We start from the raw sequence: 25,973 nt of genomic DNA, 5'->3' as shown, positions 1-25,973 counted from the left end.
TCCACAAAAAGTCATTAGACAACAGAAAAACACATTTGTCAAAAAAAAAATAGATTGTTCAAATATACAACTATATATCGACATTTCAACATTGATAAATTTCCTTTTCAGTCCAATAACAAGTAATACTATGACTACTTTAAAAAGTTTTTGTAATGTATTGGACTCAGAAGGCTCTTTAAGATCAATATACAGTAATGCTTTATTGATGATACCAAAACACAATCCAAAAATACAAAAGGGTAGAGCAGGTAACACAGTGAGGCAGCAAACAACAGAATCTGAGTATGATCTAAAGCACTGTTTCTCAACCACGAAGCCCCATCTAGTGGGCCGCAAATTTATTTCAAGTTTGAAGCCAAATACTAAATAGTTCAGGATGTCGTAGTGTCCCAAATCCAGTAGCTGGTTTGACGTTCACCTTTCAAGTGGAATAAATACATTTGTGGGTAAATTAAGAAGAACAAGCCTTTATTTTTGTCACATTCCTCCTTTGCATTTACCCCCCCGCACACACACGTGCCTGCGCAGTGGCCAGAATAAATAAATAAATCCATTTGCGGGTAAATTATGGATTTGTGATGCCTGCTGGAAGAGAAGAGCAGAGAGGATTGAGAATTGAGCAGCTGTGGTTTGTTTACACCCAATACTAAAACTTCTTGCATCCTAGCAACCAGTGGCGGCTGGTAGTCTTTCAAACAGGGGAGGCTGGTCGGTTACGATATTTCCAGATTTTGAAAGAAAAAACACATCAATTTTGCCCATACTCTTGCCTCTGATCTGGCTGATTGTTGGCAGGGTCACAAACTGTGAAATAACAGGTTCTTTTGGCCCATTAGCCTACTGTCCAATATATATGATGGTGGTGTTGGGGGGGGGGTATATTTTAACATTTTATATTTTAAAATTGTGGCATGTTGTTTAAAAATTGACCTCGGCTGTGTTTTTGTTTAAAAATGTTTTCCAAATTGTAGCGGTGTTTAATTCATATCCAGAAAAACATATATTCCAATATAATATACTCAGCATAAACATTTTAAATAGATTCTATATTTTTGGTCCATCCATGACATATTACTAAAGTAGCCTATTTACTGTTGTTGATGTGGGTCACTTGCTGTTAGCCAATTCACTTTCTCGTACCAGGAGAGCTGAAAGGAACGAGTATTATTCCCTACCTTTTTCACCAAGTCAGTTTGAGGCGTTGGTCTACCCTGCTCTTTAATTTTAATTTTTTCCTCGAAAGGAAGACTGGCAAATGGCTTCGCCAAAATTAAATCAGTAATGCTTGGCATCCGTGCGCAGCTTTCTTGCTAGCTGACTAGACCCCTCAAGTTCAAGTTCAGTCACTCAAATAAAAAAAATTTCTGGAACTAAGATAGCAAACTTGACAACACTATATTTACACTTTATTTACAATGAAAATATATACAAACTAAAAAAGCTGGTAGAAACCGTATGTAATGAATGAAATCGAAATGTAAGCCGATCTCTTACAATACACCACAGCACTTGCGAATCCACATGAGACTGAACTGATGTTGCCAGATACTGCTGACGTTATCCAGCCCAAAATATGTTCAAAACCCGCCAAAATGCACTTAAAACTGCCCAATTTGGCGGGAAATCACCCAATCTGGCAACACTGTCCGCTGCCTGTCTATATTTGAAACGAGCTGTCAATCAAAGAAAATATCCGGCCGCTTTCACCAATCACCAGTCTCCTCGCGGAAACTGCCATGTCCCTCCCATGTGAGGCTCGGAGTCCGTGGGCGGGCGTTTTCGCAGTATTTGTCCAATAACCGTCTTGCATTTTGAGATTGAAAAGCGCATAGTTCCCAAATGCCATTGAAGTCCACTGAGGCTGGGAGTCCGTGAGACTCCGTGGGCGGGCATTTTCGCAGTATTTGTCCAATAATCGTCTTGCATTTTGAGATTGACAAGCACATAGCTCCCAATCCACTGAGACTGGGCTGCATCGCGCTGTCACGAGGGGGAAAAACTCACGCACACATTAGGCGAACTGGGGAAAGTTATAATGGAATGATTTCGCACTGTAGTTGGGTTGAGCACATATATTTCTATGATTCTGGATCTGAAATAGCAATGTTATAAGGTCGGCTATAACATAAGCCTAGCGCAATTCATCCTACATGATGTTCATCATTTTTAGAGGAGGCTGAGCCTCCCTCGTTGTCTTAGAGCAATCGCCCGTGCTAGCAACCATCGCAAAGACGCGCACAAAGCCCAGAAATTCCTCCTTACCCGGGCACAAATGATACAGGATTTATCTTGTAGTATTTTGATCCCCAGGTCTTTAACCCAGCCACATATAAAAAGTTGTACACCTTCACACTCTTCCAGGTTTTCATCTGTGTGTCTGTGTAGAATGATGTCTGCAGCACGAGGTAGTTCGAGATGTTGGGGAACTCAACGGATGGATCATTTTCCAGCTCATAATGAATGAATGAATGACTTTATTTAAACACGATAAGTTGATCAGCAGAGCTGGTGGGGTCATGCATGTACAGACACAAATAATTACAAATGCAAAAGACTAAAAATATACACAATCTTTAAAAAAAAACTTAAAATCTGTTGATTATTGTATCTGTTAATTATCTTCACATTAAGTTAATTAATAGTATGCATAACTATTGTCTTAGCAGTTCGGATCAAAATTTATTCTACTAATGTTAAATTTAGCTAGTAAATTTTTCTTTCAGAGGAAAGATCCTTCTTTACTAGTGTGTAAGGATCTATCCCATTGAGTGGTTTCTATATCCACTTCTTTTGAGTGTACTTCTTGGTTTTAATAACTTGCTTGTTTGCTGTACACAAACATGGTAATAAGTTCTTGTGTTAATAGACCAGACTCCACTTTTGGATCATTAATCCCTTTTGAGTGAGAATGGCCTGCATGCATGGTTTTATGTTGGCTTCTGGAACATCCATACAGTTTTAAATACAATACCTACAATTAAAAACAGCTTGTTTGGGGGGTTCTGGTGACATCATCATCTTGAATGGCAGCCTAAAGTAACAGCTCCCTCGAGAAAATAGTTATTTCGCCCCGCTAGACTGTCAAATACTAGGTTTTCAGGTACTACTTGAACAGACAAGAAGGGCAAGAATGGGGAAGAAGCAAACAAACAAAGAAAACACAGATGCAGTGCTTGCAAATGAAGAAAATCCAGAGAACAGCTGCCCTACACAGGCACAAGATGCCAGAGCTAATGCTAACCCTTACTCAAATGACGCCGCAAGTCTGACCAAAGTTTTGGAGGAAATTCAGGACTTCTGAAGAGACACAAAAGAACAACTAAACAATATTAAATCAGAAATCGTTAACGTCAACCAAAAAATAGCGGAGGCAGAGGTGTGAATTGAAAAAGTGGAAGACCGTGTTCAAAACGTGGAGCAAGTGTTGAACAAGATGATAAAAGTCATATATCAGCAAGAAAACAAGCTACTCGATCATGAAGGGAGATCCTGACGGGAGAATTTAAGGATATACAATGTTCCTTAAGGAGCCGGGGGATCATCTATGGTGGAGTTTGTGGGAAAACTATTACGGGACATGCTGGCGATCCCCCCAACTGAGGAGCTTGACATCGAGAGGGCGCATTGCATGCTGGCGCCAAGACCCGCCGGAGACAGGGAAGATAAGCCGAGGTCAATAATAGTCAAATTCCTCCGCTACAGGATTAAAGAAGAGATTCTGAGCAAGGCTTGGGGAAAGAAGAAGGTTTTCCTGAACGGGAGACTAATATACTTTGACCAGGATTACCCCCCAGCAGTCCAGAGAAATATCCACTTCCAGACTATGTTCTCAGCTAAACTACGAGTGTTCTACGAGGATGGGACGCAACTGTATCGGACAGCAGAGGAAGCGACCATAGACATGAAGGACAGAGGGCTGCCAGTCAGCATGATTACACCGAGGGAGAGTCTGGCTGAGCAGCTGTCCCGCTCCGCCTGGGAAACAGTGGGAAGACCGAGCCGGCGAGGGACAGGTGAGGAGCGAGAGAAAAGTATCAAGGAGAGACTGCGAGCCTTCAGAAGGCAGCCCTCACCCTCTCCAGAGGAGTTATAAGTTCTAATTGACTTTTAAAGTGTCGGAGAGCTAAACAGAACTTAAAATAGGTGGTGTTGTATTCACTTCAAGATACTTGCATTTATACCTTTACCTCAGTTCAGTGAGAATATATACAGGCGAGGGATGCATAAGGACACATTTTCTGTGTAATGAACAAAGACCTTTTTCCTCCTCTTTCCGAGTGCCATGGTGGGGGCCCTCAGCCAATAGGTGGGAGAGGCTTTCCCCCTCAGCTAGACGTTTTATCTAGCTTAGCTCAGGGTCATCTATTAGAGACCCCAGCCTTGGAATCACATTTTTTTCTTTTTTTTCCTTATCTCTTACTTATGTTCGGTGTTCCTGTTTGTTCAGGGAGTAGATCTGTTCAGTCTCATTTTGTTTATTCTGTTGATACACTTACAAGTAAATACACTTGGCTAGTGACAAAGTAAAATTCATCTCGTTTAATGTCAGTGGGCTGTTGAACCCAATTAAACATAGTAAAATCCTATCTAAAGTACGGACAGAACAAGCCCATGTAGTTTATTTACAGGAGACCCACTTGACAGATAAGGAGCATATAAAATAAAAAAAATGGGCTTCACTAATCTGTTTTTTTCTTCATACAAATCAGGACATAGGAGAGGAGTTGCTACCCTCATTTCAAACAAGCTAAATTTTGAAAAAGTATTCGAAATGGGTGATAAGGAGGGCAGATTTATTTTAGTAAGGGGTAAGATAGATGGGAATCCAATTACCTTATTGAACGTCTATGCAGCCCTAGGGAGTGATATCAGTTTTTTCCAAAAAATCACTAATATTATGGTAACGGAAACAGAAGGCCTTTTGATCTGTGGAGGGGATTTAAATATCCATCTACAGCCAAAGTTAGACTCGTCTAGTAGAAAAACCCATGATATGAAGTCCCTATATAAGAAAGTAAATATACTTTTTGAGGAGGTGGGCTTAATTGACATATGGCGAGGCTTTTTCTCTAACAGAAGGAATTCTCTATACAAGAATAGATTATTTCACAACATTTGGGAAGGATAAAGATAAAATACATACTTGTGGAATCAGGACAATAGATCTAAGTGACCATGCACCAATATCCATTGATTTTAACCTGCGGTCAAAAAATAATACATGGAAATTGAACTCAAGCCTGCTGAATGATCCGTCTTTAAAGACACAAATTAAATCCGAAATTAGTCTCTTCTTAGAGTTCAATGATACTGGAGAGGTCTCACCTCCCATGTTATGGGATACTTTGAAGGCTGTTCTAAGAGGGAAAATTATAACAATATCTTCATTTAAGAAAAAAATAGGAATAAAAAATTAGAGGACTTAAAAAACAAGCTACAGTAAAGGAATTAGAAGGAAAGCATAAATTGGATTTGGGACAGGATACGAAAAACTTAATGTTTCTGAAACAGAGACACTACGAAAGTGGCTCTAAATCTATGAAAGTATTGGCGTGGAAACTGAAAAAAAAAAAAAAAAAAGATAGCCGAAAATACAATTCATAAAATTAGGGATCCAAGAACAAAAGTGATAAAAAATTAACTAAATGAAATTCAGGAAGCTTCTGAAGTGTTTTATAAAACCCTATATTCTGAAGTCCCTGGTAGGAGTGTAACCCAAATTGACAGCTTCCTGAATCCCCTAGATTTACCCACTCTAGATGAAGAATAAAATGAAATAATGACTGCGGATATAACTGAAGAAGAATTAAAAGTTGTAATTAGTAGGCTTAAATTAAGCAAGTCACCAGGATCTGATGGTTATACGGCAGAGTGGTACAAGGAATTTAAAAAAGAACTAATATCTGTTTTACTTCCCGCACTGAATTGGGTTTTAAAAAAAGCACAAACACCACCCAGCTGGAAGGAGGCAATAATTTCAGCCATACCAACAGAAGGCAAGGATAAAAATGGAGTGTGGATCTTTTAGGCCAATTTCTGTTCTTAATATAGACTATAAACTATTTACCTCTATCATGGCCAAACGATTAGAAGAGTTCCTACCAACATTGATACATAACGATCAAACAGGTTTCATACGTCAACGCCAAACACAAGACAATATACAAAAGACACTACATATTATAGATCATATACAAAAAAATAAAATTAAAGCTATTGTGATAAGCGTAGATGCTGAAAAGGCCTTCGATTCGGTCAACTGGAACTTTCTCTACAGAGTCCTACATAGATTCGGCTTCCATGATACAATTATTAAAACCATACAGGCACTATATGACAATCCTACTGCTAGGATTAAAATCAATGGATATTTATCAAATAATTTTACCCTAGAAAGGGGCACCAGACAGGGTTGCGCATGGTCACCATTACTCTTAGCATTATATTTGGAACCACTAGCTCAGTACATTAGACAAAATGAAGACATCAAGAGAATCACTATTAAAGGGACGGAATATAAACTGGCCTGCTATGCAGATGACATTTTGATGTACCTTGAGCACTCAACGTACTCGCTACCTAAATTGATGCAATCATTTGAGCAGTACGGTCAATTATCAGGGTACAAAATCAATATAAGTAAAACCCAGTTACTCTCATATAATTATAGCCCACCAGGAGAAATCAAAACTAGTTACCCCTTAGCGTGGCAAACAGAGTCTTTTAAATACTTAGGCATCAACCTACCAAAAGATCTTACAAAATTATCAGAACACAACTATCTACCTATACATAAACAAATAAAGGATGACATAGCGAGATGGAACTTAATTCCTTTATTCAGCCTTAGTTCAAGAATTGACTCTATTAAAATTAATATATTGCCAAGATTTTGATATTTATTTCAAACCCTGACAATAGAGATTAACCAAAACCAATTTAACGAGTGGGACAAAATGCTATCTAGGTATATATGGCAAGGTAAAAGACCAAGGGTCTGTCTCAAAACTTTACAGCTAGCTAAACAAAAGGGAGGATGGGGCTTGCCTTATTTTAGATATTATTATTTGGCAGCGCAGATGAGAGCAGTGATACGCTGGTGCAACCCGTCATATACTGCTCAGTGGAAAAACATTGAGGAAAAAACACCCTCCATCCCCATACAGGCAATCTTAGCTGATAACAACCTACAAACCCACATAAATAACATTGATAACCCATGGGTGAAATGGACCCTTAAAACATGGAAAACTATCATAAAGGAACATGAACTTGAGAGCGATATTACGACTCTTAAATGGTGTGCTTATGACTCAGAGTTTACACCTAATAAATTGGACTCTTGATTCAAGGATTGGATAGCTAAGGGTATAACAGCCTTATGTAGTGTAATGAAAGATGAAAAACTGCTCAGTTTTGAAACGCTTAAAAGAACACATTTATTAGAAAAACAAGACTTCTATCGATATCTGCAGTTGCGGCACTACGTTGATACGAAGATGAACTAGATAGAACTCGATACCAACGGCGTCGATGGGGATGCCTCCACCTGGTAGACTACACGCCTTATTAAGTTGTGATTTGGGGATGGACATTTGACCTCACAGTAATCTTGACCTGTGACCTTTTAACCTCAAAATCTAATCAGTTCATGTTTGTCCCAAAGTGCACAAATGGTGAAAGTTTGGTGAAATTCCTTTCATTAGTCTTTGAGATATGGTGTTCACAAAGTTTGGGGATGGACATTTGACCTCACAGTAATCTTGACCTGTGACCTTTTAACCTCAAAATGTAATCAGTTCATGTTTGTCCCAAAGCGCACAAATGGTGAACATTTGATGAAATTCCTTTCATTTGCCTTTGAGATATCGTGTTCACGAGGTTTCGGGACAGATGCGCGCACGGACGCATGCATGCATGGACAGACGGACGGAGGCACGGACAGACGGACAACCCGAAAACATAAAAACGTAACAAAAACAAACACGTTTGACTGAATTGTTTACAAAAGCCTATAATTCAGAAACTATTGATAGAACTATTTCATGCTTGTATAAGGGACTGTTGAATTTGAAACCACATTCAACTTTATATATTAAAATAAAATGGGAGAAGGAAGGAGGCATAACTATATCTGAGGAAGAATGGACAACAATATGGAGGTATCAATGGATGTGTCCCAGCTCACAAAATTGGAGGGAATTTGGCTGGAAAAGCCTGATTAGGTACTTTATTACGCCTTCTCAGAAGTCTCACTATGATAATAACTCCCCTGTCTGTTGGAGGAACTGCGGAAATCAGAGTGCAAACCATTACCATGTTTTCTGGGACTGCCCGATCATGAAGGTCTATTGGAGAGAGATACACAATGCCCTACAGGATATCTTCAAATGTGAAATACCCCTTGAGAGTAAGACTATGTTTTTCAGACACATACAGTACCTGAGGAATGGCCGAAAAGAGATAAGCATTTAATAAATATCTTGCTGGTGGCCTGTAAAAAGAGTATTACCAGGAAATGGTTATCACAGGAGAGCCCAGCTTTAAATATATGGATGGACATTACAATGGACATTTATAAAATGGAGAAGATAACAGCTTTTGTTAATCACAAATTGGAGAAATTCGCTTCACATTGGGAAAACTGGGTCAAATATGTCACGCCCCATAGGCCTGATTTTATTTTCACAAGCCAGTGACTGTGTTGTATAAAAAGGATCACTCCCTACTTGTATATAGGTTTTGGGGTTTTTTCCTTCTTCTTCTTGTTTGTTTTTCTTTTCATTCTTCAGATACAAAACAAAAATGCTATTTTGGCATTTGGGGCAGACAACAGATGTAAGATGTATGAACATATGATGTACCGGATGTGAATGTCTGATTCTGAATGTCAATAAAAAATAAATTACAAAAAAAAAGTTTGTTTTTATTGCATTTATTTAATTCCTGGGCTCCCATCTGTAACAAGGAGTGATGTTGCATCCCATTAATACACTTTACAGCAGATTATTAGATTCTAATAGAATAGACGAGCCAAAATAATTGGTGATCTTATTTAATGGGCCTTGACTCATTACAAGTATGAATAGGTGGGCTTTGAAGCAGAAAAGTTTAAAACCTCTGATCTAAAGAACAGGAATACGAGTACATTCAAGAACGGACAAAGCTCAGAATGTGCACAGTTAGAGAATTGGCAAGACTTTGCAATGAACTACTGACACTGAGCTTATGTACAGTATGTAACATGGGGACATGAACAGGAAATCATGGTCTGAGGTCATGCTATACGGTACCTCAGGCAAAAGAGTATGATCTCTACAATTTTCCAACATCGATATCAAGAATTACAGTACACTAATTCGAGGCTGTTCTGTTTGTAGCTCCAGGGAACGTATGTGTGTGCATGATGTTGCTCTGGTATGAACTAGTGTCCAATCTGGCATGAATTTTCCTGCCTTGTAGCCAGGGTTCCTGGAATCGGCTCTCACTCCACCGTGACCCTGACAAGAAGACAAGATCACTTTCTCTTTGAGTCTTGTTTATTGACAAAAATAAAAGAGACAGAAATAAAAGAGATGGTGGAAGCGTCAGTAGGTCCTATACCACACATCAGTGTTACATCCTACAGCATTTTATTTCTCAAGGTCACTTTGATAATAAGCAAATATCAATAATGTGTATGAATATTGTTATATTAGGACAGATTTTAAAAAATAAAACATCAGAAGTGAAAGTTTTCATGTTTCATTATTGATCCCTAATAGTAAACTGATGCATGTGCTTATTGAGAAAATGTCACCAAACAATGACACATTTTTAAAAATATGTTGTATTTAATAAGGGAAAATGTAGAATTGTCAATATGGGGATGTTTACTGTAAATAGATGTTTCTTTAACATTTTTGGAAGGAGTTTCCAGCACTTTGTTGAAGCTTGTTTGTTCGGCTTCAGAATGCAGGTCTTGGCATTTTTCTTGGTTATTTTTTTGTGTGGTTACCTTCAAAATATGGAACAAGAATGCTCTGAGAGCACAATATCCCACGCTGGCAACTATGCCATAACTCTGGTAAAATGCGACTGAATTGAACAAAATTGCAATATGCATATTATCGACATATAACAAAGAATCCGGCCATTATTAAAAAATGTTCTGTTTCCGGTCCACCGGCCGGGTGAGTGCCGTTTGTGCGGTTGAATTTTTTTTTTTTAACGCCGGTTTTTCGACATTTTTTTCGGGTTCGTAAATCTAAACTCGAACTTGACATTTACGCATTCCCAGGGCTTTCCACTAAGGCTCATACTAGCCAGCCATGACAAATAAGTAGCCAGCCGGGGGGGAGTAAACACAAAATAAACTCCTGTGCACGCAGTTCCCAGGATTAAATGTATTTTCCACAGACCATTTATTTATTCACTTTACTCAAATACAAAGTAAAATGGCAGTAAATCTTCTTTCTTTTCTTGCGTATTGCATCATGAGGCGTTCCTGGCTTGTAAATCTCTTATTTTCGGTGCATGACACATTCACGCAGCTGAGCATGCTATGAATTAACAACGACAACGGTCTGCAGTGGGGCTACACAATTACACACTCAGCCAACATTTCTCCATTTGTGTATGAAAATACACTCCAACAACTCAGTTTGGTTTCATTTACAACCAACGGTGTCTTTTGATGCCAGCACGTAATTGAACGAGAGAAGACTGGTTTACCGGAGACAAAATAAGCGTTATCTCTGCTTCTGTTCCCTCCGACACACTACTGCCTCCGCCGAGCGCGCGCGCACTCTGAACTGAATCAGCTCTGTGCATGCGCCGTGCGGCACAAAAAAATGGCAGCCACCATGAAGGAAGGAGATCCGGAGTTTCAAATTTTGCTTAAGTGTGAAATCGCAAAATTGTTTTCTAGCGAACAACAAAATAGTAAAGATTCAGAAAAACAAATCATTCAGTGATCATTTTAATAGTGTAATTTCATCCGAACTAGGCCTAACGGTCGATTTAGAACTACAAAAAGTCCGTGTGTCGGACATTTTAAGTACCTTTGTAAAAGTTTTGCAAATGTTGCAGTCAGCATTTAAAACGCTAACTTAAAGTTTTTGTACAAGTTTCAGTTGATTAAACTGTCATTTTATTAAATGTGTCTGCTTTTGTAATAAAAAAGTACTGAAAGAAAAAGCAAGCACAGCATTGCGATTTCTTATCCATCCATATATTAAAAAAAAAATCCCTCCCTCCCGACTGAAAATTTTTTTGCTCACCCGGTGAACAGGAAACGGATTTTTTTTTAAGGATGGCCTCCTGTCAAGTTTTGTAAAATTCCTCCAAAGACTGTGAGAGGAGTTGATTTCAGAAGGTGAGTACCCTTCCCGGGACGAATAGACGGACGGACGGACGGACATCCCCACGACACAATCCCCCTTCAGGCCTTTCAGCCAGCAGGGGATAAAAAACAAGAGTCTGGTGAGGACACAACTGTTTACAATATGCCGTTATAACAGGCTGATGTTTTGCACACATTCTACAACATTACATGCAAAAAGAACAAAGTGTCGTTACTTCTGGACATGCTGTTAAATCAGAACACGGTGTGCTGTTGAAGGAAAACAATCAAAACTATGGGGTGGTAACAGTAATTCTGCTTCATGTCCAGCTTCATCACAGCACCCCTGTTGTTGATTATTTTCCTCTCTCATCACACCTATTGTATTTTATCATTTACAAACGGCATATAGCACAGTGTCCCTGCCAGGATGTGGTTAATGAAATTTACAGTATTCATGATTACTTTTAGGCTGATATAAAATACATCCATCTTAAAATACATAAAAAATAGCACGAATGAAATGTGTATAAAATGCATTTTAATGTAGAATGATGCCATAACTAAGAGATTCCTCATTTTGTCGCTAATTATTTAGTATCTACAAACCAATTCAAACATGTATGCAGTATTATATTCAGTCGCGCCATTTCCCAGAAGAATAGTTACAAGAAAGAAAAAAAAACCCACTTCTATCTATAACCTAGCAGTGGTCAGATCTTGGTGATAACATCTGTATTCAGCACACAGACACTCGATTATGAGAGGATCTGAGAGCTCCACATGATGGATGCAGTGTTTACAGTGGGGTTCATAAAGAGGTGCAGCAGTCACCAGAGCCAAAACTCAACAAGCACAAAAAGAAAAAGAAAACAACAAAGAGGCAAGAGCATGTGCTTCCTCAAACCAGAGCCTGGTACACAATCCAAGGAAGCCTGACGCACACAGACAGACAGAGAAGAAAACTCAAAGACAGTCAGCCAGTAGGCAAGAGTGACACAGACTAATACTGCTTCCTTTCTCTCAGGAGAGAGAACAGGCTTCCCCTTGATTCCTGCTCTCGCACAATGTAACTCTCACCACTTGCTATTCCACACTCTCCAGACATCCAGTGTGAAATGGTAGCCTCAAATAAAAAAGCATTTACTGGTGTATCTTAGAGACTATACACACTAACTGAATGCATTATTCGGAATGAACAGCTACAAATAGGAGACTCAGGATTTGCTGATCTTTTTTTCTAGAAAGCATACCAGACAGTTTCACACGGCATCTTTTTTAGACTAGAGTTGTGCATTAAGAAAAATGGAAAAAGTGAGAAATGAATGTGAACATGAATTATGAATTTACAGTGCTCATCCTTAGTAACGGTCTGGTCAAGATTGTGGTGGTTTAAATGACGCTACTAAGTTTATATTTTGGGAAATGGAAATTTATTCAAAAAATATGGCAGGCAGATACGAATAAAAATAACTGTGCAAAACAGTCTCATGCACATGTTTACTGAAGAAAAAAGGTCACACCCCTTTCAGGTTTAAATACAACCCCAATTCCAAAAAAGTTGGGACACTGTATAAACTGTAAATAAAAACAGAATGCAATAATTTGCAAATCAGGGAAACCCTATATTTCATTGAAACTAGTACAAAGACAACATATCAAATGTTGAAACTGAGAAATTTTATTGCTTTTTTTTTTAAATATATGCTCATTTTGATTTTGATGTCAGCAACACATTTCAAAAAAGTTGGCACAGGGGCATGTTTACTACTGTGTTGCATCACCTCTACTTTTCACAACACTCTAAACATTTGGGAACTGAGGAGACCAACTGTTGTAGTTTTGAAATAGAAATGTTGTCCCATTCTGGCCTGATATACAATTTCAGTTGCTCAACAGTTCGGGGTCTCCTTTGTCATGTTTTGCGCTTCATAATGTGCCAAACGTTTTAAATGGGAGACAGGTCTGGACTGCAGGCAGGTCAGTTTAGCACCTGGACTCTTTTAATATGAAGCTATGCAGTTTTAATATGTGCAAAAATGTACAAGCTACCAGATGTACAAGCTACCCATGTCATGTGCACTAATGCACCCTCATACCATCACAGATGCTGGCTTTTGAGCTGTGCACTGATAACAAGCCGGATGGTCCCTCTCCTCTTTAGCCTGGAGGACATGGTATCCATGAGTTCTAAAAAGAATTTCTACTTTTGATTCATCAGACCTCGGGACAATTTTCCACTTCGCCTCAGTCCATTGTAAAAGAGCTCAGGCCCAGAGAAGGTGGCAGTGTTTGTGGATATTGTTTATATCTGGTGTTAACTTGCATTTGTGGATGCAGTAATGAACTGTTTTCACAGACGATGGTTTTCTGAAGTGTTCCTGAGTCCATACAGTGATTTCCACTACAGACAAGTGTCTTCTTTTAATGCAGTGTTGCCTGAGGGACTGAAGATCACAGCCATCCAGTGTGTTTTCAGCCTTGTCTCTTGCATACAGAGATTTCCCCAGATTCTCTGAATCTTTTAATGATATTATGCACCATAGATGATGTGATCCCCAAATTCTTTGCAATTTTACATTGAGGAACGTTATTCTTAAATTGTTGCACTGTTTGCCCACACAGTCTTTCACAGAGTGGTGAACTCCTCCCCATCTTTACTTCTGAGAGACTCCGCCTCTCTGCGATGCTCTTTTTATACCCAATCATCTTACTGACCTGTTGCCAATTAACCACATTAGTTTTTTTAATCATTACACAACTTTTTCAGTCTTTTGTTGCCTCATCCCAACTTTTCTGAAACGTGTTGCTGTCATCAAATTCAAAATGAGCAAATATTTTTCAGAAAACAATAAAATTTCTTAGTTTCAACATTTGATATGTTGTCTGTGTACTATTTTCAATGAAATATAGGGTTTCCATGATTTGCAAATCTTCACATTCTGTTTTTATTTATGTTTTACATAGTGTCCCAACTTTCTTGGAATTGGAGTTGTGTAAATACTGATACTGTATTTGGAACAGTCCAACAGAAACAGATACAGACTAAAAGGGCAGTGGGTAGAGTGTATACCTCTGTTAAGTACCATATTCAGATTTGCATCAAAAGCTAATCAATTGTTCCTTGGCCCATGGCTCAACTTTCCTCAGAATTTCATCAAAATCCATTCACTACTTTTTGAGTTACGGTGAGAACAAACAAATAAACAAACAATTGGAGGCGAAAACATAACCTCCTCCAACAAAGTTGGCGGAAGTGATAATGGCATTGTGTTGCCCTCCTAAAATACATGATCAAAAATATCTGCTAGTTTAAAGTCACCAAATCAATGTACCTATACATCAATATTGTGCTGTCAAATCATATATTGATATTAATGCACTTGTTGTGAAATGTTATGATTTCTATAGCAACAGCTCATTCACAAGGATGTGTAGGACAAATGCTCAACACATTGGAAGCATAATAATAAAAAATGTGTTATCCTAAAACAAATAGTGTATTCTTGTTGGTGAAGGTTTCCGGAAGGAGACGTGCACTTAACATTCATGGATGGAGTCTCTAGTATCAGAGAGTTGTAAAACTCAGCATGTTTTTTGCTTTCTGGTTTCTCTATAACATGACAAGTTGCTAGGACTGACTGCTGTTTATCGCTGCTGAATAGTATAAATCATTTATCATAAATAATAACCTGTTTTGTGGATGTTCCACAACATTAAAGGTAGACCGCCTTTCAGATTTTTCAAGTGTAGGTCATAAAAAGAATTTTCCCTGATACCCAACTATTTTTGTTTAGTGGAGTGAAAGCTACTGAATTCAAATCATGAACTTCCAATTTTATTAAGTTTTTTTTTTTGGATAGGACAGTGTAGAGACAGGAAATGAGCAGGAGAGAGAGGGATCGGGACATGACCTCAGGTCGGAATCAAACCTGGGTCCCCCGATTTATGGTATGGCACCTTATCCACCTGAGCCATGATGCCCCCTTAAGTTTTTTTTTTTTTTTTTTTTTTTTTAAATAGAACAATTAATGAATTTGGGCCATGTGGCCCTAAATTCTCCACTATTTTTTCCTGCTTCACCATGACGCAATACAAGATACTACATTATGCGTCACATGATGGCCTTTCCCCATTTGCGCAAGGCATTGTGAGATACAAATCTGAAACGGAAAAGAAAAGAGAAGAAAAGGGGAGAAGAGAAGAAAAGAGAAGAGAAGAATACTGTGCCGAGGTCACAGTATTTCACCATACGGACCGACCTTAAGCTGGTAAATAATATATAAATTTTTTTCTTTACCAAATTCTAACAGAAAACGAGAGCGCCCAAAAGGGAAAGCCGAGCCGAGCCGCCATTTTGAATCCTCATTCACAGCTGTAATGCAAATGGCATCCTCCTCGGTATACAAGTGCACTTCCATGGCAGGAAAAAAACCTACATTTTGCCGCCTATGTAGTCCCCTATTTATACAAATAGGAGTCATTCAGGATTCAGCCATGTTTTTGCTTGGCGTTAGCAACAGCTACAGGTTTTTAGCTTTCTCCTGAAATGTTTTCTTTTATTTCATCTTCCTCAGGGTAGTAAAACTTGCTTTTGCTGTGAACACTGTCGTTATCGCTTTCCATGATGTAAAATTAATGCTATTCTCCTGAGAAATGCAAAAATAAATGTTGACAAAAATTGCTACTATGTTTGTTGTTGATGTGAACGAGCGAGTCGCCAGAGGTCTGTAACCGGGGTCCGTAACTGGGGTCTGTATCGTAGGATACAGACCCATTCGCCAGCCAATCAGAGCACAGGATTTGATGGAAACCGGACCGCGAAAAAATAAAACACATTTTTTTTTTTAAATGCCGTTGGCATATGTACAAAGTACAGTGAAATTCTTACTTGAATGCTTCTCTACAGACCAGGCAATTAGTCTTAGAGCAGTGCAACATTACAGTGAATAAACAGGTACAAAGTAGTGTGAGATAGCAATGTCTAACAACATATAACGCAATGTTCAACATTTAACATGAGGTAGTAAAGCGTTGAGACAGAGCAAAGTAGCATATAAAGTGTCACGGTGGTTATTATATGGGGATTACAATTCAGAGAAAGCTGCATCAATCTAATAGAATTATTAATTGACAATTAAAGTGACAGTGCAGTGATGAGCATGAAGAGATCAGTCCAAATGATAACCTGCAAATGACGTGCAATATTAATACTAAACTTTGCACTTAGTATGTGTTGAACAGTCTTATAGAACTGGGGTCGAAGCTGTCCCTGAACCTTGGTGTGTGTGTGTGCAAATAGTCCTGAGACTCTTACCAGAGGGCGTAAAGAGAAAAATGCCAGTGCGGGGTGACTCGAGTCTTCCATGATGCACTTTGTTTTTCTGAATTGGCGCGTAACGGAAATGTCCTGGATTGCTAGGAGCCTCATGCTGATGATCCACTGAGCCATTTTTACCACCTTTTGAAGGGATTTCTTTTCCGGTGTTGTGCAGCTGCCATACCAGGATGTAATACACCCTGTGAGAATGGTGAGGACTGGTGAGGACTGTAGTGGAAATCCAGGCTTTCCTCAGACGTCTGAGGAAGTGAAGGCATTGGTGAGCCTTTTTAATGGCAGCTGCTGTATGTGCTGTCCAACTGAGGTCAATCACTGAAGATGACCCCAAGGAATCTGAAACTGCTGAACCTCGCAACAGCCTCGTCATTGATGCAGATAGGGCGATGAACTGCATCCTGTTTCCTGAAGTTAATGACCAGCTCCTTAGTTTTACTGACATTAAGAGACAGGTTGTTATCCTGACACCACTCTGCCAGGAGCCTCACCTCTTCTCTGTAGGCCGTCTCATCATTGTTCGTGATCAGGCCCACAATGGTGGCGTCGTCAGCAAACTTGATGATGATATTGGAGCTGTATTTGGCCACACAGTCATATGTGAATAAGGTGTATTGCAACGGGCTCAGAACACTGACCTGTGGAGCGCCAGTGTTGAGGATCAGGACGTGTTGGGGTTTGTTGGTGAGGAAATCCAGGATCTAGTCACACAATGTGGCAAGTTTTTGGATAAGCTTGGATGAGATGACTGTTAAAAGCATGTTTTACCTCATGAATTTAATTTTTTTTTTTAAATAAGCACGTATTTAAATTCTGAATATTGCAACATATTTCAAAAAAATTGGGACAATAAAGAACTTTTTATTGTTGCCATTCCTTCTCACAGCACTTAAAAGATGTTTAGGGACTGAATACACCAAGTGATGAAGCGTTTCAGGTGTTATTTCGTCCCATTCTTCCTGCAAACAGGTCTTAAGGCGTGTAGCAGTACAGGGTCATTAGTGTCATAGTTTTCATTTCAAAATTCTCCATACATTCTCTATTGGGGACAGAGGGGACAGGCACCCTATTCTTCTGCAGCCATGCCTTTGTAATGTGTGCAGAATGTGGTTCTGTGTTGTCTTGTTGAAATATCCCTGGGAAAAATGTCGTCTTGAAGGCAGCGTATGTTGCGCCAAATTCTGAATATACTTTTCTGCATGAATGCTGCCATCACAGAAATGTAAGTTACCTTCGCCAAGGGCACTGACACAATCCCATACCATGACAGACCCTGGCTTCTGGACTTGTTCCTGGTAACAGTCTCGATGGTCCTTTTTGTCTTTGGTCCAGTGCACACAGTGTCCATTTCTTCTAAAAAAGACCTGGAATACTGAGTCATCTGACCACAATACATGTTTCCACTGTGTGATGGTCCATCCCAGATGCCTCCAAGCCTGAAGAAATTGATGGCGCTTCTGGTTAACATAAGGTTTCCTTTTTGCACAGTAAAGTTTTAACTGGCATTTGTGGATGTAACTTTGTATTGGAGTGCTTTACAAAGATTTGCCAAAGTAATCCCGAGCCCATGTGGTTATATCAGCTATAGATGAATGACGGTTCTTGATGCAGTGCCGTCTGAGGGACTGGGGATCACGGGTGTCTCTGCAGCTTCTGAGGGTTCTGAGCTTCTGAGGGTGTTCTTCAGAAGATTAGGCTTGTACCCTTGCCCTTTACGCACCGATATTCCACCAGATTCCTTGACTCGTTTAATATTTTGCATCGTAGAGGGTGAACTATCCAAAACCCTTCCTCTCTTTCTTTGAGGACCACTGCTGTTCAACATTACAATAACGTTCTCATGCATTTGTTGACAAACTGGAGATCCTTGGCCCATCTTTGCTCTTCAAAGACTAGGCCTTTCCTGGATACTGATTTTGTACCAAATCATGATTACAATCACCTGTTGACATCACCTGTTTCAAATCACATTATTATTTAATTGTTTTACTTCATTACTAAGCCCTGTGATGACCTGCCGACTTGTCCAGGGTGTACCCCGCCTTTCGCCCGTAGTCAGCTGGGATAGGCTCCAGCTTGCCTGCGACCCTGTAGAACAGGATAAAGCGGCTACAGATAATGAGATGAGATGTTGCAGTGTTTGCGGTGTTTTTTTAGAATGTGTTGGAAATACAAGTCAAAGTAAATTTAAAAATCACTCACTCATTCATTCATTCATTTAGTTAGTTAGTTAGTTATTTTTTGGGAACTAGGCGGCACGGTGGTGTAGTGGTTAGCGCTGTTGCCTCACAGCAAGAAGGTCTGGGTTCGAGCCCTGTGGCCGGCGAGGGCCTTTCTGTGTGGAGTTTGCATGTTCTCCCCGTGTCCGCATGGGTTTCCTCGGGGTGCTCCAGTTTCCCCCACAGTCCAAAGACATGCAGGTTAGGTTAACTGGTGACTCTAAATTGACCGTAGGTGTGAATGTGAGTGTGAATGGTGGTCTGTGTCTATGTGTCAGCCCTGTGATGACCTGGCGACTTGTCCAGGGTGTACCCCGCCTTTCGCCCGTAGTCAGCTGGGATAGGCTCCAGCTTGCCTGCGACCCTGTAGAACAGGATAAAGCGGCTACAGATAATGAGATGAGAATGAGATTTTTTGGGAACTTTCCAACTGTCCAACTTTTTTTCTGATTTGAGGTTATAATAATCTTAAGCAAATGAAATATGAATGAAAATCAAATTTTAAAACACAAGAGATAATGTCTTCCTGCATCCTGTCTTCAATTTGACTCCTCATATAAAGTCGGTGTTTGTGTGTGTGTGTGTGTCTGACCTGGTTCTGTGCGTGGTGACTCGTGCAGTATTTTCAGGTAACACTCAAACTGAGCTGCTAGGATAGCTCCCCTCGTTGTCGTCAGAGTATTATGGGATACTGGGATGTTAGTCACCTCCTCTGGTATCATAGTTGTCGCTATCACATCTTCAGCCTGACACAACTGCAAAGGCAGTCACACACACACACACAAACACTTATTTCACTCTCATGTCAGTAGGTCTGTTATGGGGTTATGGACACGGAACTGATGTTTAAAAAAACGGCGTCATGGTTAAATTTAGATCTAAATTTCTAGACTTTTCTAAACTCTAAAGCAAAACTGATAACTTCGTTGCATTTTTATGCTTTTCATTCAAATAAGATGAAAAATACACTTAGCATATGATAACAGATTGACATAACTTCCATAGCTTGAAGTTTATTTTGATATAAGAATTTTCAGAAAGTAAAAAAAAAAAGCTGAATACAATTTTATCTGTATAATGCTGCATATATATATATATATATATATATATATATATATATATATATATATATACACACACACACAGAGCAGTGTGTGTGTGTGTGTACAGGGCGCCCCAAAAAATGTACTCACTCTTTAAATTACAATAAATGCATTGTTTACTGACTTAGAAACAAGATTAATGGTTAAATGCATAAATGGATAAATGCATGTTTACAAATGTTCAAACTGACAACCACTGTGTTCCAAACACAGCCAACATCGCGGACCAGTGGATTGTGAGGACATTTTTTGGGGACACCCTGTGTGTGTGTGTGTGTGTGTGTGTATATATATACTATAGTTCAAAAGTTTGGGGTCACTTTGAAATGTCCTTATTTTTGAAAGAAAAGCACTGTTCTTTTCAATGAAGATCACTTTAAACTAATCAGAAATCCACTCTATACATTGCTAATGTGGTAAATGACTATTCTAGCTAAATTCTACTAAGGCCCTGTCCACACGGCAACGGATTCAGGTGAATCTGATAAAATTGTTTATCGTTTCGGCCTGGCGTCCACACGGCACCGGCGTTTTGGGTGCCCCACAACGATATTTTTTGAGAACGGGTTCCAGAGTGGAAAAATCTGGCAACGGCGCCGTTGCGAAGTCGTCTGGATGAGTAGAACGGATTTGTTTACGATGATGTCACAACCACATGACTAGAATAAGCAGCACTCTCGCTGTTTTGTATGAACCACTGCATTGCATTCACTTTTGTATACAGCTTTTCTTTTAAATAAACAAGTAACTGAACCATTTCTTGAATTTCTTTTTTTTATTGGATAAGACTGCTTTTCAAAATGTTCACAAACAATATAAAAAGGTATATAAATTATATAAAAATGCTTTTCAAAATGTTCACACACAATAAGAAAATTAAGTTATATAAAACTATGCACACTAATAAAACTAATTTGTACACACAGAAGGCACGATTTCCTCGCGTAGTCGCAGCCATCTTCTTCTTGTTGTGTGTTTGTTCCTGAGAACACCTGTTCATGCCGGGTAGAAGAAGGGGTTTATGCGCATGCGTCCTACTTCTTCTATTGTTCTGGTGTCTCCAATGGGACCGTCTTACAGCGCACGTAGAGATGTGGCATGTGTATTGCATCGTTTTCAACAAGCGTTGCGTTGCCATATGTACCTGATATTTTACTGATCCGTTCCCCATGTGGACGCGATATTTAAAAAAAAAATCTCGTTGTCGTTGTTGTGTGGATGTAGCCTAAATGTCTGGTTTTTGGTGCAATATCTCCATAGGTGTATAGAGGCCCATTTCCAGCAACTCTCACTCCAGTGTTCTAATGGTACAATGTGTTTGCTCATTGCCTCAGAAGGCTAATGGATGATTAGAAAACCCTTGTACAATCATGTTAGCACAGCTGAAAACAGTTTAGCTCTTTATAGAAGCTATAAAACTGACCTTCCTTATATTGACTCGATAATGTAGAAGTCATAAAATAAGAATCTATAACAAAGTTTGTATGAAAAAAAAATACGGGGCCTAAGACTTTTGCACACAGTACTGTGTATACTGTCTACATTGTAGAACAAGACTGAAGACATCAAAACTATGAAATAACATATGGAACAGATATAAAATTATGTGGTAAACAAAAACGTTTAAAAAAGTTTCATATTTTAGATTCTTCAGCGTATCCAGCATTTACCTTGATGACGCTTTACACACTATTGGCATTATTTTAACCAGCTTCATGAGGTCGTCACCTGGAATGCTTTTCAATTAACAGGTGCCTCGTCACGGTGGTGTAGTGGTTGGCGCTGTCGCCTCACAGCAAGAAGGTCCTGGGTTCGAGCCCCGTGGCCGGCGAGGGCCTTTCTGTGTGGAGTTTGCATGTTCTCCCCGTGTCCGCGTGGGTTTCCTCCGGGTGCTCCGGTTTCCCCCACAGTCCAAAGACATGCAGGTTAGGTTAACTGGTGACTCTAAATTGACCGTAGGTGTGAGTGTGAATGGTTGTCTGTGTCTATGTGTCAGCCCTGTGATGACCTGGCGACTTGTCCAGGGTGTACCCCGCCTTTCGCCCGTAGTCAGCTGGGATAGGCTCCAGCTTGCCTGCGACCCTGTAGAAGGATAAAGCGGCTAGAGATAATGAGATGAGATGAGAAAACAATTCTGGACATGCTGTAATTGGAAAACAATCAACTTCAGACTTTACTCTATCATGATTTATTCTTTACATATTTCCCACCCTATGATTAAATAAAAACTGTGCTTGGCAGTTGATTCAGTGATTATACTCTCGCCAATTCTTCAGGACACACACACACACACACCTCAGTGGTGAGCATCCATAGAAGCAGCAGCAGGAATGTTGGGTGTTTTCCCATGATGCACTACAGGAGGCACTGAAAGGGGGCGCAACAGCACATCAGTACCCTGCGGAAACAAGACACATTTATCACATTAGCCAGCTGATATGGATTAATGAAAGGAGTCGAAGTTTTCAAACGGTCATTAAGTTTTCCGCCAAAGAGCAGTTTGTGTGTTCTGGTTTCTCAGTAACATGAGCTGCAATTTTTTTGTTTGTTTGTTTGTTTTCTTAATTTCAAGATAAAGACAACAAGATGCTGGTGAAGGAATGACTATTTCTAGCTTTTATAATGTAAATCATAACAGGAACTTGTTTCATGGATGTTCCACCACTTTAAATATACAACCCCGATTCTAAAAAAGTTGGGACAAAGTAGAAATTGTAAATAAAAATGGAATGCAATAATTTACAAATCTCAAAAACTGACATTGTATTCACAATAGAACATAGACAACATATCAAATGTCGAAAGTGAGACATTTTGAAATTCCATGCCAAATACTGGCTCATTGGAAATTTCATGACACCAACACATCTCAAAAAAGTTGGGACAGGGGCAATAAGAGGCTGGAAAAGTTAAAGGTAGAAAAAAGGAACAGCCGGAGGACCAAATTGCAACTCATTAGGTCAATTGGCAATAGGTCATTAACATGACTGGGTATAAAAAGAGCATCTTGGAGTGGCAGCGGCTCTCAGAAGTAAAGATGGGAAGAGGATCACCAATCCTCCTAATTCTGCGCTGACAAATAGTGGAGCAATATCAGAAAGGAGTTCGACAGTGTAAAATTGCGAAGAGTTTGAACATATCATCATCTACAGTGTATAATATCATCAAAAGATTCAGAGAATCTGGAAGAATCTCTGTGAGTAAGGGTCAAGGCCGGAAAACCATACTGGGTGCCCGTGATCTTCGGGCCCTTAGATGGCACTGCATCACATACAGGCATGCTTCTGTATTGGAAATCACAAAATGGGCTCAGGAATATTTCCAGAGAACATTATCTGTGAACACAATTCACCGTGCCATCCGCCGTTGCCAGCTAAAACTCGATAGTTCAAAGAAGAAGCCGTATCTAAACATGATCCAGAAGCGCAGACATCTTCTCTGGGCCAAGGCTCATTTAAAATGGACTGTGGCAAAGTGGAAAACTGTTCTGTGGTCAGACAAATCAAAATTTGAAGTTCTTTATGGAAATCAGGGACGCCGTGTCATTCGGACTAAAGAGGAGAAGGACGACCCAAGTTGTTATCAGCGCTCAGTTCAGAAGCCTGCATCTCTGATGGTATGGGGTTGCATTAGTGTGTGTGGCATGGGCAGCTTACACATCTGGAAAGACACCATCAATGCTGAAAGGTATATCCAGGTTCTAGAGCAACATATGCTCCCATCCAGACGACGTCTCTTTCAGGGAAGACCTTGCATTTTCCAACATGACAATGCCAAACCACATACTGCATCAATTACAGCATCATGGCTGCGTAGAAGAAGGGTCCGGGTACTGAACTGGCCAGCCTGCAGTCCAGATCTTTCACCCATAGAAAACATTTGGCGCATCATAAAACAGAAGATATGACAAAAAAGACCTAAGACAGTTGAGCAACTAGAATCCCACATTAGACAAGAATGGGTTAACATTCCTATCCCTAAACTTGAGCAACTTGTCTCCTCAGTCCCCAGACGTTTACAGACTGTTGTAAAGAGAAAAGGGGATGTCTCACAGTGGTAAACATGGCCTTGTCCCAACTTTTTTGAGATGTGTTGTTGTCATGAAATTTAAAATCACCTAATTTTTCTCTTTAAATGATACATTTTCTCAGTTTAAATCGGGGTTGTACTATACCTGTAAATTAATAATCATCTTTTCAGTAATAAAACTTTTCTAGCTTTTGCAAATTGCTGTGGTATAAGAGGAATAAAAACATGCTGTTAATGGAGAACTGAAGGCAAATTTTTATTACCAAAATTCTATTTACCTCATTTTATTAAATATAGGAATGCATTTTTGATCGCTATTTTGTCACTGCTATAGCAAGTTATGAGTGTCTGAAATATGCTATGTGACATATCAATCCATATGTCAAAGCAATGGCCGTAAATGAGATTCGTTGAGACCTGTGCGAGACATCGTAGGACGGAAGTAAAACGTACAGCAGAAATCAAAGTGACCGACATGCGTGCCCTCTTTCGAATGCTGATGTAATCAAGCCAGAAGTTTTGTTTGTTTTGATAGCAATCACGAAAGTTTGAAAAAAGTCGGCAGTAATCGTCATTTAAACTCGTTTTTGTGCAATATTTCGTTTGGAAAACAGTTTTCAAAATGGCGGCACTGACACCTGGCTGACACTTCACGTTTCGAAGTCTCGCACAAGTCTCGTGAAGATCGCGCGGATAAGCGACGCCTGCCGTGGACCAAACGAACTAAATTCAACACGGCTAAAAACCGAATAGGCCGATAAGTAGAATATTTAATTACAATTAGTTGCCAATACGAGTCGCGATATAAGGTTACTAAACCCGAAAACGTAATTGAATAACACGTTAATTAAGAAATAAAGCAAGTTTAAAAATGACTTCAGTTCTCCTTTAAAACATGCTGTGAAAACCTTCAGGGTGGTAACTGATTCCACTTTTCCCCAATAACAGCCTACAGGTCATGTTTTATTCCTTCCACAAGGCTTTGCATCACTCAAATCCTTGATCTTCAAAGAAACAGCCTCAACACAAAGTCTTTAAGCTGCAATTTATAAAGAGTTTTACACAATGTCGATGAACTCCTGGTTAAAGCCTTCCACAGGCGTCAGGACTCTTCATCAACCACTCCACAGTGCTCCATTTTCTAATTCGAAAGCTATTTCAATTCAAGGTTTCTTTTCAATTAAAGGTGAAGCGGAGAGCCACAATGACTCAAACGGCTTTTTTATTGTAAAAATGAATTGCTGAGCCCTCAAAGATATGTTGCTGAAATTGCTCCTTAAAAGCTTTCTGCTATTTGCTTACAATCCTCCAAATGTCAAACATAATGGAGAGATTTACGTAAAACATTTCTCCTCTTTCTGTCTACATTCCTCCTCTGCTCACATGAATAACAGCTTTTCAGACTAAAATCTCATCTTTTCAGGACAGCAGAAATGGTGCATCATTTTTCTCTTGCATACTGTATTCAAGATGGTGTACACTTTTCACAGGGTTATACTGACAGCCTACAGGAGCAAGTATTTGGTGTATTTGGTGAAGGGTTGCTACAGTAGCTAATTAAAGCATAAGAGGGGCTAATAATTCATTATTAAGTAGAGTATGAGCTGTGCGTTTCATACCAAAGGGATACTTTTTCAAAGTGGTAGCTGAGCAGAACCTTTCAGATCACTTTTCAACAACTTGATTAAAGTCTGACACTCACTATATTATGACTTAGAACATCTCATCTCATCATCTCTAGCTGCTTTATCCTGTTCTACAGGGTTGCAGGCAAGCTGGAGCCTATCCCAGCTGACTACGGGCGAAAGGCGGGGTACACCCTGGACAAGTCGCCAGGTCATCACAGGGCTGACACATAGACACAGACAACCATTCACACTCACATTCACACCTACGGTCAATTTAGAGTCACCAGTTAACCTAACCTGCATGTCTTTGGACTGTGGGGGAAACCGGAGCAC

At 39.6% G+C, this 25,973-nt stretch overlaps 1 protein-coding gene across 2 annotated transcripts in view; it reads right to left on the bottom strand.

Moving 5' to 3' along the window:
• The window catches only part of calcrl2 (calcitonin receptor-like 2), an 87,392-nt gene that overhangs the window by 24,140 nt on the left and 37,279 nt on the right, over positions 1–25,973 (bottom strand). For both annotated transcript variants that reach the window (XM_060937632.1, XM_060937633.1), the window contains exons 2-3: positions 22,279–22,381; positions 19,473–19,635 (exon numbers count right to left, since the gene is read on the bottom strand). In XM_060937632.1, coding sequence (XP_060793615.1) covers positions 19,473–19,635; positions 22,279–22,332 — 217 coding nt within the window. In that variant the 5' untranslated portion in view covers positions 22,333–22,381. The remainder of the gene's footprint in view (positions 1–19,472; positions 19,636–22,278; positions 22,382–25,973) is intronic.

This window comes from Neoarius graeffei, chromosome 13 (genome assembly GCF_027579695.1).
Source record: "Neoarius graeffei isolate fNeoGra1 chromosome 13, fNeoGra1.pri, whole genome shotgun sequence".
Classification (NCBI taxonomy): domain Eukaryota; kingdom Metazoa; phylum Chordata; class Actinopteri; order Siluriformes; family Ariidae; genus Neoarius; species Neoarius graeffei.
Note: the sequence above shows the minus strand (reverse complement) of the source record. Positions and strands in the feature narration are given on the sequence as shown.